The 21,414-nt window shown below is 33.1% G+C and overlaps 1 protein-coding gene across 2 annotated transcripts in view; it reads left to right on the top strand.

The window, feature by feature from the left end:
* Positions 1-21,414, top strand: part of KYNU (kynureninase) — a 92,682-nt gene that overhangs the window by 20,841 nt on the left and 50,427 nt on the right. For both annotated transcript variants that reach the window (XM_033111365.1, XM_033111364.1), the window contains exons 3-6: positions 4,561-4,681; positions 10,271-10,353; positions 18,381-18,442; positions 20,285-20,356. In XM_033111365.1, coding sequence (XP_032967256.1) covers positions 4,561-4,681; positions 10,271-10,353; positions 18,381-18,442; positions 20,285-20,356 — 338 coding nt within the window. The remainder of the gene's footprint in view (positions 1-4,560; positions 4,682-10,270; positions 10,354-18,380; positions 18,443-20,284; positions 20,357-21,414) is intronic.

Here is a 21,414-nt window from a genome sequence, read left to right as displayed (position 1 = left end):
TATTTTAAAACATTTTTTTAAAAAAGAAGAAGAAGAATATGTTAGCAAGCTAGTCTTTCATTCTAATGACCAGAACCAGAACTGGTCCTTAGAAATACTGAGATGCAGTTCTCTTCGTGTCATATAATGAAAGTGATAAATTCTGGGCTTATCTGTTGCTTCTGAAGATCATTTGTGTATCAATAAATTTTGGTATAGTTCCTCGAGGACTAAAATGTCAGAGATTTATGGATATAAGCATCAATCCCCGCTAAACAGTATTCCAAATTGCCAAAATTCAATTCAATATTGCAAGCAACCACCAAAACCCAATCATGTTAGTAACTCAAGTATTAAGATTGGGACCATTTTACAATTAGATAGCTGTTATCCATCAAATGCATATTAGCTGCTTGTAATATTCTTGGTATTAGAAGGGCTCCACATAATCAATACAAATGAAACAATCACAGCTGGAATCTCTATGCTTTCCATTACTAATTATAATACAATCGGCAACAATTTTATGTTCACAGGTCTGCAAAAACATTGTATATCTTTGAGGAGGGTCTTTTCCTTTCTTTTCTTGCTTCTTTTCTTTTTCTTACTAAATTTGATAACAGAATTTCTTGTTTAAAAGAAAAAAAAATAGCTTAAATTCTTCAAATGAATAGTCATAGTATGTTAAAATTTTAGCCTAGGACTTCTAATCAGAAGAGCGCTCTAACAATGCCCAAAACATACATATTACATGGTCTTTTAATGGAATTTATGGAGATCCATCTTTTGATACACATATGGTAGGAAGACCTCTTAAATGTAAGTTTTGGTTTTTTTAAACAAATAAACTAATATCTTTCTTGTTGGGATTAACTTCCAAAGAGATGTTTCAAAAAATTATCATGAAAATCTAGCAGTCACAGCAACTATTCCCAGGACATTGCTCACCAAAGTAGCTTTGGAGAAATCACACTCTCCCTTATGTCATTGACTGAGGCTTTGATTCAGCTTTGCTTATTTATATCAAGTTTCATCTTAACACTTCTGAAGTGTAACAGCCAGGGAGTAGAATCCCTAAATTTGAGAAAAAATCAATTAAAATTAAATTATAGTTTTTTTAAAAAAAGAAACATTTATCTTTTTTTGTTTTTTATTTGAGCAGGATACGTTAGCAAACTAGTCTTTAATTCTAATAAATAAACATCTAGTAATATTCCAACAATAAACATTAATCATATGGAATGGAGCAAAACATTTTTGAAATGCTGAAAGGAAATATTTAGACTTATTTCAAATGGTGACACTCCCATTTAATGTTGGCTTATGTGTATGTATTATCCCTATAGCATACATACCAGATACACACTGGCACCTGATAGATAAAACCGTTAACATCTGAGTTCGTTTTCGTAACAATTGTATTTTAGAAAATATTCTTTACATAGACAAGTCGTTTTTAAAATCTTTGACACTTACCATTGTTTTTCAGTCAAGCCATAGGGTTACTTCTAGTTTTCCTTTTTAATATGTGAAAAGAAAACAAAAATAGAATTACTTTATTTTTCCTGTGTTGATCTTGCAAAAATGAAACTGGTTCTTGGGTTAGACATGAAATACATAAATAAACTAAAAGAGTAAACAAATAAGGATATTTTTGATGTACTAAAATGTTGCTCAGAATTTCCAAAATCATGAGCTCTATAGCAATCATATTACAACCTTTGTCAAGAGAGGAGACCTCCAGCCAAATGACTAAAACTGTTAACTAAAGGCCTAATTGAGGTGAGTACTATTTGCAGAAAGCTGAAACTCTTGAGTTCTTAGACCATTTGAAGTCAAGTGAACCTATAAGGAGGGCATTATGGGTTGAATTGTGTCCCCTAAAAATTTATGTGTTGAAGTCCTAACCCTAGTATGACAGAATATGACCTTATTTGGAGATTGTCTTTATAGACACAATCAGGTTAAAATGAGGTCATAATGTGGGCTCTAATTTAATATCACTTACAAAAAAGAGGAAATTTGGAGACAGACAATGAATACAATAAATACAATGAATGTTTTCATAAAGGGGACTCTCCCAAGGCCATGAACCCAAACTATTAAATATGCCATCCAATAGAAACCACAAGATGTTGGATTGTATAACAGCCAGGAAACTGGCACTGACAGTAAGAAATATGTTCTCATCCAGAGCCCAAACACTCTCGTGCAGAAGAATCTAGACTTGAACTCTAGCTATAAAAAAGCAGCCTATGATTATCACTAATGACTGATGTGACAATCAATAACAATTGACATGCCAGTCTTGCGGATGGGAAGCAATGAGTCGTGGCTCACCCCAAGGTCTAGCAAATAACTGGTATCCTAACGGAGGGGCTCCCCTTGGCACAAATGCAGAACAACCCCCGACACTCAGGGAACCCATAACGAATCCTGTAATTGACGAAGATCCAGAAGTTGATCATAATTCGGGAATGCTGTATTCAATTAATTTCCTTTTCCCCTCATACATGGAAGATGTTAAGAGTAGCTGAGTTGCAACAATGAGTAAGGAACAGAAGGGAGAGAAGAGGACAAGGGAGAATCACTTTGAGCCATATAATTATAAATATAATATCTATATGCACGATGTATTCTTTGTACATGAGCTGTTTCAGGGCCCTCGCAACACCCTCATCAGTTCTTTACTGCTGTCACTTGAGTTCTGTATTTCCCCCACCCAAGATATCATAGCTATTGATTCTCATGGTTAGTTACTGATGGGGAAGTATGGGACGGAGGTGAGTGTACAGCAGGTCTGTATGAAGGCGGGAGGTTGTTCTTCCCAACCTCAGTCAGTATCCTCACGTTGCTAACTTTATTTTCTCTTTTCTTTAAGAAAACAAGCCATTCTGGCAGTTCTATGAGAGAGAGAGAGAGAGAGAGAGAGAGAGAGAGAGAGAGAGAGAGAGAGAGAGGGGGGGGGTGGGGAGGAGGGAGGGGGAGACAGTCGGGGTGTGGTAGGAGGATACAGAAAGAGAGAGAGAAAATCTGTAATACCAACAAGTGTGGGACCTGCACAAGATATAATGCAGGTGGATGAATGAGTCTTAAGTGACATTTGTTTGAAGAGCCAAGGTGTGAGAAAGATAAAGCTAATTTACCATGAACCATACTTTGGGCCGTACTTTGGGCCGGCATGGGACAAGATAATTTAGTGTATAATTCTGCTTTTCTGTCACACTGAGCACACACACACACACACACACACACACACACAAATGACTTTCTAAATAAAGGCAGCCCATTACCTATTTGTCTGTAAAAGCATCAGCAATGAAAGAACAAAATAAAACAATGAGAACAAAGATCTGGGTTGTTGCCTTCTCATCCTGGATCACTGACATGGCTGACATACACACAACATGTTTAGTCTTCAGTGTGTACTTATTTGAATGCTTAGTTGAAATTTGACCCATGATACACCAATTAGAAGCACTGAATTCTAAATTAAACCCTTCAATATTTGTTCTCTAGGTCAACAAAGAACTGTTAACCAATCAATTTAAATAGTGAACAATATTTGCAGCTGTTTTGTTGGGTCAGTCTTAACAGATGCCAGTGAAAAAGGTGCACAGTATCCATAACAGAGATCAAGTTGAAATAGGTGGAATGTCTTTAAAAAGGAAAGGTTTAATTAGGTAGTCTAAAGTAAAGACAAATATATTACCAAATGATTCGAATGATATATTAGCCATAAGGTAACTTTTTTTCCATAGAATTAAGACAGTGCTTAGTATAGCACAGTTATAAACTTGTGTATTTCTGGACAATATTTTAAGCACATGGATTAGTTAAGTAATTAAACTACATTTGTTGTAGTCTGGGGAAAGTTGTAAGAGAGACAAATCACTAAATTTCTGATTTATTTGAATAAAGAAGATAGATATAGAGAATGATTTTTGCCGTTACATTTTTTCATTCTGTATATATATATAGATAGATAGATAGATAGATAGACAGATAGATAGATATATTTGATATATTGAATTGTTTAAATTATTATTTAAATAATCATCTATATATATAGATAGATATATAGAATGAAAAAATGTAACAATCTAAAATATCTACTTCAAATATGTAAATAATCATGTAGATTTCTTTAATAATTGTTATATCTATACTACCAATTAATTCAGAGGGTTAATACTTGCCTAAATTCTGCTAATCTTCCATTTTGACTAAATAAGCTGATATGCTTCCTGTAAAAATGCATTTTTTTAAAACTCTTTTCTAATGCCTTTCACTATAATTATGAGTAGTTGCCAATTTAGATTTTGTCATGGAACAAAGTAAATATGAGAGATCTCAACAAAAGCTTCTATAAGTATAAGTTATACTTTAAAATATAAATGTAAAAGATTAATTAATTTTCCAGAGGACCTGATGTTATCCTTGAGAGGAATTGAAGTTATTTATTATCCTTCTTGGAGTTAATTGTATTAATTGTTTGTACTGGATTAACAATGCGAAATGGAAGAATGTGAATTAATTGAATAAGCTTTTTTTTTTTTTTTACATTTTCTTCTGTTTCAGTTGACTTATCTTTAGTGAATAAGGATGAAAGTGCCATCTATTTCTCAGGAAATTCTCTTGGCCTTCAACCAAAAACGGTTCAAACATATCTCGAAGAAGAATTAGATAAGTGGGCCAAAATGTAAGTATGATTTCAAAACCTATCATTCAAAATCTCATATAAGAATTTAAAAAAATCACACTGGGTTGTCTAATATTTGGAAAGGTGTGTAATAGAATCCTGGAATTTTAGGGCAGACAGGAACATTAGTGATTATGTTATTCAATGCTCTCATTTTATTGATGAAATAACTGAGGATCAGTAAATAGGGTCATATAGCAAGTTAGTGTAGTGACAAGGTCAAGAGTAAAACTTTTAAAGCATTTAAAAATGTAAACTAATAAAAAAAATTAAAAATGTAAGTTCCTTTCCTAAATTGTCACTTTTAAAACACATGTAATCATTTTATTTTATTTCTTCAATGACTAACAAGTGAGCTAACATTTAGGATTTAATTTAGTGTTTTTACAAATTGTTCTTGGCTAAACTCTATCACACTAATTTTTATAAAGAAGGGAATAAACATTGGTGGGGGGCAGGGCAAGAGGTTAAGTGGAGTGGAAGACACCTTCCTCCGTAAACTGAACATGATTATTGAGGTGATTCTCCATTTGGGCTTAGCTAAACAGCTTCACTCCAACCATGCAGGCATCTCAAATCAGTATCCACTCATTCTTTTTTCTATCTTTTCTGTTCTACTTTTACTTTCTTGCCTATGAAACCTTTCATACGCTCTGTTTACCTGAGTGCCTACCCTCTTTAATCCCAACCTGGTTCAGCCACACTGGTAACCCTCCCATGTGTCCATTGCATTAATAGTCAGTTTAGAGATGTCTATTAGCTGTATTATAAACCCTTAATCATAGGTACGTCTTAGCCTTCCCTGGTGACTACCGATAAAGCTGAAACTAGAATGAGTTCAAAATATGTTTGACTATTTTAAAATTTTTATACTATTTAAAAATTTTACGTATTTAAAATTTAAAAATAAGTAGACATATATAAAAAAATATTTTCTGGTTATTAGAATTTGAAAAGTCGTTATGAAGGGCAATCAAACCTGAAGGTCAGAAAAAAAAAATCGGGAGGATGAAACAGAGCCATGTAAGAATTCCAAAGGCAAGATATTTGACTCTCATAGAAACTCAGAATGTCCTTTCCTTCTCTCTTTATTCTTTATGCCACTGGTCTTTCATATTGAGAATAGTATCTATTTTTTTAAAGTTAGTTTACACTGACTGTGCAAATAATGACTTACACAGCTATTAGACAATGCTGCAAGGTACCTAATTTTAATGGTTAAAATTATAAGTTCACAGCTTAATACAAAAATGATAGAGGTTTGCATAATTTATTAAATCTGTTATAATGTTATTTGCATAACTTTTATGCATACTTTAGAAAATAAATATCACTACATTTGAAAGCATTTTCCACAAGCAGATTTTAGGATTTTAAAAATGGTGGTCATTGTTAATAAAAATGGTTAATCCTCATTTTAGACTTAATGTATTTAGATAATATTCTGAAATAGAAAATATTTGGTGCTATTTGATCTACTCGATATAAAATAATTAAATATTAGCAAAATAGTGTTATAACAGTAAGAAACAAGATCGATATGCTTAGACCCTGTGGGTCTGCTAGAATGAGTAGGCAACAAGCTTAAAGAATTTTTTGAGAACATTTTACATTAGATATTTACTAACGGCCCAGATTATTTAAAGGACGAATTAGCATGGGTTAATAACCATAGTGGTTATTAACTAGAAGGGAAAGATACATCAGTCTTAAAGTGCATGTTATAAGTTGAGAAATTTGTTATGTCCCTAAATTATAATCACAATATTTTAGATCTAAGGTGTTGTCATATCTGCTAGATAATTGATTTTCTTTTTTTCATAGGAGCAAAAATGGCCTGTACTTGTATCTTTATAGGGATTCTTCTAAGAATTGTGACTTTTTAGGTAGGATTATTTAAAGAGGTAAATGGCCTACTGAACTACCTACCGGTATGTAGGAACAAATATCCTGGTTTGCAGAAAATGACTGACTTTACATGGCGGTGTGTGTGCAAAAAGGGCACTGGGGAAACACACTGGAGAGGTGTGCTGCTGCGGACACTGCATTTCCATCACTTGAAGTGTTTTCTTCTTTAACAAAAAATTGTGCATATAGGGGAGGAAAGACATTCCCTCTACCTTCTTAGGTTTGATAGCTGAGTCTACGAAATAAACTGACGTTAGGCAGATTAACAGGAGAAAGAACATAAGAAAAGGCACGTACATTTATTAATTTTTAACATGTGCATGAGGGCATGACAGGAAAAGAAAAAGTGAATACCCAAAAAAGCAGTGAGATTTGAGAGCTTATATATCATCTTAAAAGGAGAAAAGTTGGGAGATGTAGGCCACCTAGGGGAGAGTAAATGATTTTTAGGTAAGATGAATGGGGACCTCAGAAGAACAGATGGGAAGTATGATAGTGTGTGACAGTTTGGGGGCGGTGTCAACTTATAGTCTCTTCTCCTGTGACAAGACTCAATCTTCCCTGGTTGATGAAACTCCTGGGGAGGGGATTTATGACGACTGAGTCCCTTTTGGAAGATGTGTCTTTAGGTAGATAAGGGGAGGTCAGAGGCAACCTCTCCCTGCATTTGCTGTTTTTCAAGTATCTATATCTCAGAACAATCCTTATGCCAAAGAGAAAAATTTTAGTGTGGCATATTCTGCCTCCCTTCAGTATGAATAACAGAGTTCGTGGTATGATGTTACAAAGATTTTCCTAATATCTGTGTTGGTTAATCATCATTTGGGTCACAGAAACAAACAGTTGTGATATCATGAAGGAAGACTGTGAATTCTTGTTTATTTACTTATTGGGAGGAAGAGAGCTTTTAAAAGCAGGGCTACTTTTCATTTTGTAGGATGGTTAAAGCATAGTCCTATTTTAAAGAGGATCCACGTTTCTATTAAGCTCCTAATTAGATTTGATGTCCTGCAATCCAATTTCATGAGCAAATACTGCTTTGGAGACATCTCAGGGAATACCCTAGCAATGACTGATGCTGTGGTAGTGAGTTAATTCTTTCCCATTCTGTCTTCCTTTCCAGTATTTGTAAATGAAGACGGCAACTATGCGACAACTGTTTTAAGCAGTTTTGACTGAGAGCAATATAATCTTTTTCTTAACTCTAATACTAATGTTTATAACTGCTATGTAATCTACATCAACTCTTTCTAATGACAGGCCACTTTACTTTGAGTTTATTTGGGTAACACTTTTTAAATACATTTCATTACCCCAGGCTAGTGGCTTGCCAAATGAAGAAGCAGACTCTGTGTGATATTTTAAAGGGAGGAAGATGCCAAAAGCATTGCAGGAAGAAACATATCCTTAAAGATTATTACCACTACCACGGTGTCTAACAGAGGGAGAAGTAGGTGGCATAATATTCTGAGATATAAATTCTCTGAGGCAGAACATAGAGTTTTACTACCTAAATGTAATAAGATGTATTGTGCTATCAGCAAAGGCCATGAAGCTCTATGTGATTAAAATAAAAAAGGATCCAAGTATCTGCCTTTAACTACCTTTTAATGATAATGATTTTTGTCTTTAGCATTTATATTGGAAGTCAAGAATGAGGCATGCTGCAAACTATCTAATAATAATATGAATAAAAATAACTAACAACTGCCCTTCTCTTATTCCTTAGTTCTTGTAGTTTATGTATGTCCTCAAAGAAAGTCCTCTTCCTTCATCTCAGTTTATATGGTAATTGAAATATTAGCTTAAAAATTGTATTATACACTACTTGCCCATGAAAGGAATTTTAGTATTAGATTTACATTAGGAAAGAAGACTCAGAAAAAGGATATTACGTACTAGTCTTTTTTACGTGTTACTTATTTTTCAGGGCAATCTGTTAAGATACATATTGTCACCCATTTACTTTTACAAAAGTGGGAAATTAGGCCCTCTAAGCTTCTAATAAATATAGTCTCATAACAAGTAGTGACCTGGGACTGACTCCAACCAGGTGATGAATGCCAATTGTTAAATATTCAGGAATTTTGTTGATACCCTGAAATTGGCCACGATGGTAGTATTCCCATCATGAAAATCAGCAAAGTCTACAAAACATAAAACAGGGCTCCTCTCCTCCAGTTCTCTCACTGATCTCTAGGAGAAGAAAAATAAATTTTCACCTACCCTTCTGAATACTTAGCTGAGACCCCTGTAGTAAAAGACAGGTAACAAAAGAAAAAACAAGTAAGTTTATTAACATGTATCCCTCATGTATACATGGGAGAGACCCAGGGGAAAATGAGAACTCCCTGAGGTGGTTTAGAATTCAGGCTTAGATACCATCTTACTATGGAAAGGGGAGGGCTAATGAAGGCCTCTTAGGGGAGAGTAAATGATTTTCAAGAAAGATGAATGGACCCGTGAAATACAGATAGGAGACACGAAGTTTGTGTCAAAGTTTGTCTGGGTGTGGTGTTGACTTCTAATCTCTTCTGTGATAAGAGTCAATCTTCCTTGGTTGATGAAATCCGTAAGTAGAGGATTTATGAAAATTGAGTTCTTTTTAGAGGACCTGTTTTGAGGCAGATTGGAGAGTTTAGAGAAAGCCCCTCCCTATATTTGATATTTTTCAAGTGCCTACAGTTCAAGATAATCAATGTACCACAGAAACATATTTTTGGGAGACATCCGAGTATTCTGCTACCTTTTACTTCTAAGAGAAGGTTCACCTGCTCACCACTGCCAGCTTACTGAATTTCAGAGCATGGAGTCACAGTTTGCACTACATGAAAAACATATACTTATTCCTTTCTTCTAAGTTTACATAGTTTCTGAATTTTTAAAGAATTAAGAACAATCTAATTCAGAGCTTCCTAAGATACAAGTTTATAATAACTCCCATATTGATCTTTTGTTTTAATTTCTTCTCTGTTTCAAATGTATTTGCCTTCCTCATTTGATGGAAAGTTTTTGAGAGTTAACGTTCTCTTATGTATTTTGCGTTTTACCATTATACCTACTAGGATACTTATTGGGATAATGAAGTTAAGCTGGAATATGGTAGATGAAATTGTCAGAAAATAGGTCAAGTTGTAGTAGTGGCTTTGATTATTGCCAAGTTTCTTTATTTACTTAAAATGTCATTATGAGTACAGATAACATTTTATATATTTTTATTTAATTCACAGATTGTAGCTATGTATTAAAATTGAGTATATAAGATTTATATCTAGCCTCAAAAATAGGTATGTTTTAGTATAAATACTACATATGTTACAGGTATATAAGTAGAGTATTCAAATAATGGTGAAATTTTCAAAATAAAAGAGAAAAAAAATAACAGCTTAGATTCTAAAGTAATGATGATGATGATGATGAAATAGTTTATGGACAATCTTCCATAACCTCCAACAAAAGGAAATAAAAAAAAATAAAAATGAGAAGTTTTAGCGCAGAGTTCTCAAGTATTACTTTTGGATTTGGAAAGCATGCTTTTATATAATTACTAAAACATTACAAAGACTCATTTAGAAATGTCCAGTTGCTAATGCTGATATTTGAAAAATCACACACGTGTGCACACACACATATACACACTCCACACAAGCTAAGACTGTTTATGTCCCTTTTCAATTTCAGGGGAGTCTTTGGTCATAGCATAGGGAAATGGCCTTGGATTACAGCTGATGAGAATATTTTAGGCCTCATGACAGACATTGTCGGTAAGTACAAAATTAATTTTTTTCCAAAGCAATTGTAAAGAGACTATCATTTAGTGATAAACATAGATTATAAAGTCAAAATCTTATGGAAGAGCATTCTAATTTTCTATTTTAACCCATCACAGTAAAGAGTAAGCCTACCTTTCCTAAAGACTTGATTGCTATAGACAGTATAACTGTGTTATTTGGCACAAAAACAAAATATGTTGTTACTTTTTTCTTGTACATTTTAAAAATGAATGTTTATTCCCCAATGAATAACACATTCATTGTATTCATTTATTATAATGAAACAAATTTCATAAAATCAACTTAAAATGAAATTTCTAAGATTTTATTATATGGTAAAACAAATACTAAACTTCACTTGCTAAGGATTTAAAACACCAATCATTTTTTTTTGTCTCATTTCAATTTAATCTATTTAAAATTAGGGTGAGCATTGTTGAAAATAATACAGTTTATGTTGTTCTTTGATCTATAATATTTCCCAAAGTGAGTTATATGTACTGTTATTGGTATTCAAGATAGTTCTAGATGGTAAATTTGTTAACATTTCAAAAAGGAGTTATTTATTTAATTGGGTTGGATGAATATTCCATAATGCCTGAAATCTTATATGAAATTTAGGATATTACACAAAAGAAAAATTAATGACATTTAAATAATTGGAGTGGTGTTATTTGGAAGTATATGGAGGACTTGGAAAAACCCTAACTTTCAAAATGTTTTTTCAAACCTCACTCCTTTATAGGCATGTATAAAAATATCTTTATTGTTTCACCCCAATTGTATCTTGGCCAGTAATCAGAAGAGAAAATCAACTTGAGCTGCGGAGAAAATGGAATTAGAGTAGGGAAAGTAGAACTTACATCCAGAAAGAATTATGTCAGTTGGCAATCATGAAAATCTGGGAATATCTCATTTATTCACAAAATAATTACGGAACCTCTGCTATGTGTCAGGACTTGTAGTAGGCCCTAACACATCTTTACCTTCCTTATCCTCATGGTACTCCCATAAATGGAAGAGACAAAGAAATGTAAACTTAGTATATACACATAACCATGTAGTACAAAGAAATATAAAGTTAATCATTGGGATTACTGCTTCAAAAAAGGCAACTTCCAATTAATGATGGAGGACTGAACACATGCATTTGAGTACTTTTTTTTGCTGAAATGTCAATAAACAACTCTTAAATGGAATTAGGGGAAAAAATGTGTAAACCCATGGAGAAATAGAATGGCAAAGGAGATGACAGTAACAACATTTTAGGAGCTGGAGAGCAGGTGGACAAATAGTAACTGTCTTGTTGAAAAAAAACAAAAGCAAACCAAATCCTGATCTCCCAATGGTGGGTAAAAAAATGGAGAGCCACCTGTTTACACTGCAGATCCTTCCAAAGCTTGGTCATTACTCATATAAGCACCTCTAGAAGTGGGAATGAAGATAGGAATAAAAACAGAGAGGTTTGTTGTTGGAAGTCTGTTTAAAATGTAGTTGGAACACCAGATCCCCTTGCTCACTCTGTGCAGCCAGGTAACTCCTCCCCACCCCTACTCCAGGAGACAACTGGATGAGTCTCTGCAGAAGGGAGAAGAAAGGTTCCCAGGGGAGGATATGTAGTATACGGTATTAGCTGAGACTGCTGTAACAAAATGCCTCAGACTGGGTATCTTAAACAACAGAAATTTATTTTCCCTCAGTCCTGGATGGAGGCTAGAAGTCCAAGAACAAGGGTTGATTTCTGGTTTGGCGTCTCTTCCTGGCTTGTAGATGCTGCCATCAGTGTCCTCACTTGAACTTTCCTTTGTACACGCTCAGAGAGAAAGAGATCTCTGGTGTCCTTTCCTCTATTATAAGAACACCTGTCCTGTCAGATTAAGGCCTCACCCTTATAACTTCATTCAACCTTCATTACTTCCACTTAGGCCCTATTCTCAAATCCAGTCATATTTGGGATTAGACATTTAACATATGAATTTTGGGAGTACACAGTCTGTCCATAACATATTCCGTGGTAAAAACAAAAGAATTAAATAAATGTTTATCCACTTCTAATTTAGCAGCCAGTAACCATGCAGGAGACTGTAAACGTCTTCTCTGTGATAGATGAACAACCTCAACGTTCTGACATAAGATTTCCCAGTACAATGTCCCAATAGGATCACATCCCAGCACGTGTACAAAGTAGAACATACTCATGTTTAAAGCGGCCCAACTTACCAGACTTTTAAGGAAATTCTGCTTTTAGTTTATGAACCATATGACTATGTTATCTATTCAAAATGTTTTAAAAAATAAGAAAAACTCCATAAAAGGGTTGCAAGCTAAAGCAAGCTCTATTTCCTACTCATTATTATTGAGTAATTATTACACTGTGCACATTTTTGTTTTATGTGGTTTTTATTACAGGATCAGAATACTAACAGATTAAGTACAAACTGAAAATAATCCCCTCTATTTCAGGCACAGAGAAAGGATAGAAAAATTAAGTTAACAAACATATAGTAACATTACAAAAAATAAATAGAAGTTCCTACAGACCAGAAACACAGCCATTGCTGAAGAAAGGAGCCCTTGAAAGCCTGCCTAGAAAGGCTTTCAGGGGCAGCTCAGGGGAGCCAGTCTGTTTGTATGGCCTGAGTCCAGGCCCTTCCCCTGAAGCCTCAGAGCGAATCTGCTCAGCCCTGGATGCCTGGGACTGGGACTCAAAGCCAGAATTTTTGTGAGCCGGTGCAGATAAAGGCGAAAACTGAGCATTTCCTGCCAGACCACTCAGGTTCTAGGGAACACAAGATCTGATCAGTCTCAGCATTACTTAGAGGCGTATATATTCTAACATAGAAATTACCACCCGAACAATCCTAGATTGTGTTTAAAGGTGTGTTGAATAGTTGTTTAATAATGCTTTCACTTGTGTTCATATTTAGAAGCCACTTATGGTCATTCAAATGTACATAAAAAAACTGAAAAAAAATCTTGGAATAGATTGACCTAAAAATATATGTTTTCCTTAACTGTAGATCTTACTTTACTAGGTAAGCTTTCAGAACATAAATTCCTTTCTAATCCTTTATGTTGTGCTTAGTATTTTTCATTCTCTAAAGAGGAGTTTGGATGTTTATATAAAGGCCAGGGAAGTGGTAAGGTGGTATTATTTTATAAGATTTATTTATGAAGTCAATAAATCTGACAAAAAGATTTCTTTTGACTATTTAAGAGTTTATAGCTTAATTGCTACTTATTAAATGTACACGTATTTTGATGTCCAGTAAATATACATATATAACAATGACCCCTGAAATTTCAAACCAGTCACCTCTCATTGTCATTAGTAAGGAAAATGGAAAGAAGAAAACAAAAAGTATCCAGATTTGTTTAGAAGGGTAAAGAGTCTGAACTTACTTAATTTTCTTAAGAACATTTATTAATTCTAGCTTTAAGAGGTTTTGTTTGTTATTAAAATACAATACACAGTTACAACACATATGGAACAAACTTATTTTAACTTTCTGTATTTTTGTCAGATTTCATTTGAAATATTGTCAGTGAATGAAATAATCTTTAGTTTGATGGTTATTTTATTAAGTGTTTGCTTTGGTCTCTACAATTCATGTTTTATCAGGGAAAATATTTCTACTTTCTTGTTGACCAAAGGCATAAAAATTGAAAGTGTCTGTAAAAGTGTATTACGAACAATATTTTAAAAGTTCTGTATTTTCTTTTAAAGTTTAGTAACTATTACCTCCCCACCTCCCCCCATTTTTTTTTAACCTTACAATTGTATATATTAGTCAGAGAAATGATTCTTAAGTCAAATTGAAAAATGAATGAGTTCACTTTTTTCTTTAGTAGAAACAGATTCAGGACAGTGCTTGTGTGGGTTGTGTTTATCTTTTTGTTGCAAACCCCACACAGGTTCCCTTATTGCCTTCCTAACTAGGAAGTTCTAAGAAAATTTGGTCAAGTTTGAATAAAAAAAACATTTAATAGCTTCTAATTTGTTTCTTATCTGCATATATTGTACTCTATATCTGCTTTTTGTTATTTTTCCTCACGTGGTAATACAAGAAACCTGGAATCCTCTTTGCAAGTAAATGTGGTATAAATCACAAAATAATGAAAATAACTACATGGTACCTACAGTAAAGAGCAGCAAAAGTCCTATTTATTTTTGCTACTTGCTAGGCTAAATGTGTCATGAGCAAATAAACAATTTGTGTATTTTGGGCTATGATTGAATCTCCCAAATTCTTAAAATCAAAGCCTGTATTTCACCATAAAATATTTCAAAAAGAAGTAAGAGGAGAATAATAAAAATTATTATGTGTAAAAACTGATAGAATGAATAGAGAGAAGGAAGAGACAATGAGCAACCATATTTATTCACAGACATAGAAAAGAATTCCAATTTCATAGGGGAAGAAGAAAAACTATTAAGAAAACATTGTACACAGAGCCAACAGTTCTGCAAAATATGGAATAACTTTCGCTTATAATTAATATCATATTATCAAGATGCTAGAAATAGAATTGCTGAAGAATATTATTAGTATTATTATCAAGCCTACTTCTCCCTGGGTACATAAAAATCACAAAGGGCTAGATAGAAGCATTCTGGCTTATAAAAACACTATAATGTGAACATAAATTCATTTTATGAAATTTGTGGTTGACCCTCAGAGAAGCAATAATCCCTGGAAGCTCTCTCCAAACAGTTTCGAATGCTCAGCCATGCGGTAGCCACTTCTAGAAGTCACAGGAATTTGCTACTTGAAAAATAGAGTGGAAAGTTTTCCAACTTTGCCTAAGTACAAACAACCAGATCCACAATCACATTTGCATCTGTTTAGTAAAATATACAGAAAATAGTATGGCAGTTCATAAACCCTGGTATCAAATGCTAAGCAGCTGGGGGCCCTGTCATCCTCATTTTACAATATATTTGAAAGTAAATTCTAATTAGACGCAGAGGGAAGTCGGTGATGAACATGGACCTCTGTATTTGACTAACAGAGAGTAGATAACATAGACAAATTTTACAAATGTAATCTTGAACAAAAGATATTAATTGCATTTTTTTTTTCTACATGAGTGTAAGTTTTTGTCTACTACTTCCTATCTGTGAGACTTTAGGAAAGTTAATTCATCTCTTTGGATGTCAGTTTCCTCACTGACAAAATATGAAAAAGCAAAGTAGATACTTTATCATGTTACTGTGAAGACTACCTGAGATAATACAAGTCACATAATTAGAAGTGCTGGCACTTCTCAATATACTTTAGCTTGCCAGGTACTGAGACAAGAAGGCACAGCTTGCGTTTAACCTTCTGGTAAAGCACAAACTTATGTTCAATAAATAAACAAGCCGGAACTCACTCTTCACTTGAGAGTCCTGGCTCACCCCCCATCTCAGGTGAAGTGATTCAAATCTTGACATTTACTGCAGTGAGTTGTTGATGATCTTCAAAGTAAAGTCTTTCAAAGCTTAATAATCTTTCTGGAAGCTTTAAAAAATTCATGCCCTCCAATACTTGTAGTTCGTGATGTTCCAACATTAATTTTGAAAAAAACTCTTAGGAGAAAGAAGAGAAAAAAGAAAAACAACATGAAAGAAATTCAGTTTACTTTTACAAAAAAATGTTTATTTTTGTATGGAATTCTGATAATACTGAAATATGTTAGAAGAGCAATGTTGGTTTGAGAAATACAATTTGAACTAAAAGAGATGAGTCAATCAGGTAAAGTTCCTTTCAAAAATACACTAAAAATCAGTATGATTTGTGGCACTTGATAAGAACACTTCATTATTCAGCGCCTTTAGGTTATATTTGGAATAAACATTTCAGTTAATGTTTTGAAACTTTAACATCAACACCACCGTCAGATATACATGTGTTTGCCTGTTCACATGTTAGACTGAACCAGTCCTCGATAAAGTTCAGTGGCAATGAGGAGAGCATTTGTGAAGCACTTGGTTGAACTTAATTTAAAGTGAATATAAGGGCGGAATAGTTTTTGTGCGGGTGGGCCCACAAATCATTCAAGCCAATGAGGGATTATTTACAAAGAATTGATTCCGTGTTAATAAGCCATTGAATGTGAGGGGAGGAAAGCACACTGCCAAGTGTGTGTCTAGGTCAATTCAGCCCAACACATCTGGTTCTTCACAATTCCGTGCAAGAAAAATTTTAAGTGATCCCAAACGAATGCTGTACTGTTTGGAGGACTAAAGTCTTCCAGGAATCTATAATTATTTTAATTAGAATATAATTGTTAAGCAAAAATGGAATGTCTGAGCTTCTGTAGAAAGTTGCTCCTACCCCTTCCTTACTCTTCCATTTCTTTATTTTCATTTTTTACTTCTCCTCATTACAGTGCATTCTTTCAACTGATTCCCTTTCTAGTAATTCTTCTCTCTTTATGTTTATGTTTCCTTCCTTTCCTCCTTCCATTCTCCGTGCCAAAGTAGTATTTTTTAATTGAAATACATGGTTTTTAGAAAAGATGCATGTAGATAACTAACAAGGAGTTAAGAATAATATTAGATTATGTATCTTAGATAATGTTTTATTTTAGAAATAATAGGAAAAATTTATACCATAGTGCAAAGAAACAACCAAAATAAAGTTGGTATCATTTATTTTACAATAGCTCAAAAACTTTTTTCATATTGTAGGAGAAAACATATATAACTGTGTACAACATAAACTTATCATACTCATTTCTATCCAGTATGTCTAAGAGAAATTGTATTTAGTGCTAGGAATGTGGAATGAGATTCCCTATCGCCCCTTGACTTCAGACACTATGCACCTTACAATGACTGGGGATACAGCCACCACTTGTTTACCAGCCTTGCACATCAAATGGGGAAATCCATCAGCCCAATGCAACAGGTTTTTTTTATCTTGTGTGTGTGTGTTTTGACTAAATGAAAACACGGGTCCTTCCTTAAAATGGTGATGTTAAAATCCACATTCCTAAATTGTACACTTCTTTCCAGTGGCCTCGTCTCAAGTGAACTTATCCTGGAATCTATTAATTAGATTAATTATTCCACTTACTGTCTATTCTTTTAAAATGGGACTACAGCAGAAGTATCTCTTTGGATTCAAAAATGTAGAACTTGTTTTATACATTTTCTCTAACACCTAATACAGTCTTACAAACATTAAAGCTCATAGCCCATTTTTCTCAGTGATGCTAAAGAGAAGTTATTCCTATTACACAGGTCTAATTTCCTTTAAGAGACATCATAAGAACTAAAAATAGGGAAAGTATTGTTATTGTTGTTATTATACTCTGAATTCTTTACTATCCAATATATGCTTTGTCTCTGGGTTTGTTTCTAGTACCGAAATCCTCAGTAATAGGAATTAGATCATATTAACATTGGGTAGTAGATATCTTAATTTTGCATATTTTTCTCTATCAGACAATACATATCTATGTTAATTATCTTAAATCAGTGCGTATGAATAAGACTCACAGCTATTTAGCTATTTGTATTTTATTTTCTAGTTCATTTGTCTTATAAACTATCATGTATCTCACTTTAATAAGAGTGAAGTATGTTTGGCAAAGTAGGCTTCTTTTATTACAGGTGCATTTTAATTTGATGCTAGAAGCAACTGGCTTTATAAGTGTGATCGGCCTTCATTTCTTTTAAGATTTCTTTTAGAAATACACTTACCACAAAAATGTGTTCTGTGGGAATTTGACAAACTAGCTGATAACAGGATAAATTATTTTCAGTTTTCAGGAAAAAGCAAGTGCTTCATTATTTTGTTGTTATTATTTGCTATATCAAAGAGAAAATATGATTTTTAGCTAGCTATGTGCATGTAAGTACAGATATCATTTGATAAAAATGAGTCAAGTGGGAAAACTTCAATTTCTTTGTGATGGCACATCAAATATGCCCTTATCTCTAAAAACATTAAGGATGAAGGAGTGTTTTTTCTAACTATCTTTAGCACTAATAAAACAATTTAAATTATGACACATTTACTTTGCAGGAGCCAATGAGAAAGAAATAGTCCTAATGAATGCTTTGAGTGTTAATTTACATCTTCTACTGGTAAGTTTCCTTTCCCACCAATGTTTAGTATATATTAAGTTTACAGAATCTGACATTTTTCTATCTTTAATTCATGAGCATCTGATGGTTTACTCATTTAAAAATAAGTTGTGAGGTTATTTTCATTTTTACCAGGAAATGCTGGACCATGATAGAATGGCATCTTCATAATCATGGGAGAGTTGACTCTTGCAAAGAGCTTTAGAATAATAAACAGCTCTTATCTCAGAACATAAGGAATAAAAGTCATAGTGGGTGCGAAGCAAAACTGCTTTTAAGCACACAAAACAATGATGTACAAATGCTAGTAAATACCGAGCTCTTCAGAAAGACAGTTTTCCAATAAGCTGGGCAATATAGCAGGGTAGGCTTATGGATCAGTATGTTTTTATAGATGAATTTTTGGGGAGTAAGTTAAAAAAAAATGAAAATAAAACTAAATTGGAGAAAAAGGACATGCAAGTATAACCTTAAATGACTTACTGTTTTAAAGTGCTTCTTACATCCTAACTATTTAATAAGTGTGTGTATATATATATATATATATATATATACACACACAGATATATACATGTGTGTACATATATATGTATACATATATACATACACATATATATACATACACCTTAAAATGTCAAATATATTCTTGATTTGGAATATGGTGACTATATTAGTTGCTTAATGCTTTGAAAAATTTGTATTTTTTTCAATGTCCATAATAAAGTTTTTTTTCTTTTTTTAATTAAAGTTTATTGGGGTGACAATTGTTATTAAAGTTATATAGATTTCGGGTGTACAATTCTGTAATACATCATCTATGTATCACATGGTATGTTCACCACCCAGAGTCAGTTCTTCTATCACCATATATTCGATCCCTTTTAACCTCATCAAAAACATGTCTACATGGCCAAGATGCACAATGAAGATATTAATATTTTATTTTAGTAAAATGGAGAAATGATTATTAAACATGACTGAAAGAACATGCTTATGGAGCGTGTAAGTATCATGATAAATATAATTTTAAGTTCAGAAACCCCTAGATTTGACTCCCAGTTAATTTACTCAATCATGCTTGTTGACTTTAGACATTTTTTTTCCATTTCTAAATCTTAATTTTCTCCTCTGTAAAAATGAGGACAAAAATACCTACTTATAGATATGCACAAATATGAAATCTAATAATATGTGAAAATTGCTTTAGCACCCAGGCCAATGACCAACACTTAATTAACCATAGCAATCACGTTCATTCTTATCATTGTCAGTCTCATTCTCCAGGAGCCATGGGGAGAAATAAAGGGGTCCCACTGAACAAATGAGCCACTGCTGCCTCGTGCCTCTGGACATGTCAAATATTTCATATTAGGGCTAAGGTACTTTTAGTTGGATCTAAAATGAAATCCCATAAAATAATAAAGCCATGGAAATACTACGTACTAGAAACCAAATCAGCAGTGCAAGGTAAATCGTTATTAATAAGATGTACATAGAACATGAGAGTTCAGTCATATCACTATAGAGAAATTACTATTAGGTACATTGGGAAGATAATTTTTCAATTAAAATTTAAGTAAAGTGTGAGAATTTGTACTTATCTGATTCACATTTCTCCTGAATTTGCTTTTTTATCGATAAACATAATGAGCTAATACCTTCTTATTTATAATTCACCAGAAGCAAAGCTAATTGGAAAAGGTACCCCTGACAGACATCTAGATGTGTAATTAATTAATGCCTTTAAAATGCTAGAGATTATAAAATGAAAGTGTGGTATAAAATAAACAAATGTATAAATTGTGCATTAATGCTTTTCTCAATTAATTTATTTTATTACAGTTATCATTTTTTAAGCCTACACCAACACGGTATAAAATTCTTCTAGAAGCCAAAGCCTTCCCTTCAGATCATGTAAGCATTCTTCAAATTATATTTGCATTCTTTCTACTCTTCCGAGAGGAGCGTATCATTTGCCTGACTTCAGTGTTTATTCACTAGACTTTCCCAAGTAACCATAGAATAAAAAAGATCTGTCAAATGCTTTTGATTTAAGCGGTAAAAAAAAGTAAACTGTAGCTTGATTTCTTTTGTTTAAGTAAAACACATGCTTGAGCAAGTTGCTGGTTTAAATCAAGTACAGTTATAAGTGTTTTTGTTAATTCTTCTTGTTCTTTTATGAAATCAAGTTGATACATATCCTAGTGCTTAACTCTTTAAGCTACACAGAATAGAAATATAAACTTTTACTTGTCCATTTGTTTCTATACCATGCGAGCTAATTCTTGGTGCTTTATTATTAAAAAAATATATTTACTAGAGATTAAAAATATTTCTTGTTGCTCACTAAAAAAATCGTGCTACTTTATCAGAAATTCTGTTGGTAAGAAGTTTGATTCTTTTTGACACAGATGCAGATAAAAGTATGTTGCACATTTTAGTTTTAGTGTTAGAGAAACCTGATTTTTGTCTTTATATTATTACTGTTAACTATTCTAGCCCACATTTTGTAATTTTAGGTCATTTAATTATGTCCAAATTAATAGGCATTACCTTACGAAAAAGAATCAAAATCGTAATATCTTGAAAAAAATTCAGGGTCCCTATAATTGCTTGTTCCCATTCATATTTTGTACTCTCAATGTAGAGAGCTTTTTGATGTTTTTTCCTTGGACTTGCTTTTTCTTTTCATTGTGAGCCATTTCTATATTCTGTGTTTAAGTCTAGCAAGTCCACACTACTCATTTTGTTATTTTGTAAACTCTGGTTTTTGACTTATAGGCATGTTTAAACACCTTATTCTAAAAATCTCTTGTAACACCCTAAAGTTGAGATGACTCCTAAGTTTCCACTGATCTCTGATATTTAGTGTTTCAAGGACTGTTCGGATTCCTGCATGTAAATTATATTAAGCAGTTCTTCTCTGATGTGTTGTGTTTAGTCACTTTTAACCTTGAACTTGGATTTAATAT

Source organism: Rhinolophus ferrumequinum, chromosome 8, assembly GCF_004115265.2.
Source record: "Rhinolophus ferrumequinum isolate MPI-CBG mRhiFer1 chromosome 8, mRhiFer1_v1.p, whole genome shotgun sequence".
NCBI classification, from domain to species: Eukaryota; Metazoa; Chordata; class Mammalia; order Chiroptera; family Rhinolophidae; genus Rhinolophus; species Rhinolophus ferrumequinum.
The sequence above is the reverse complement of the archived record's forward strand: the minus strand, read 5'-3'. Positions and strand labels throughout refer to the sequence as shown.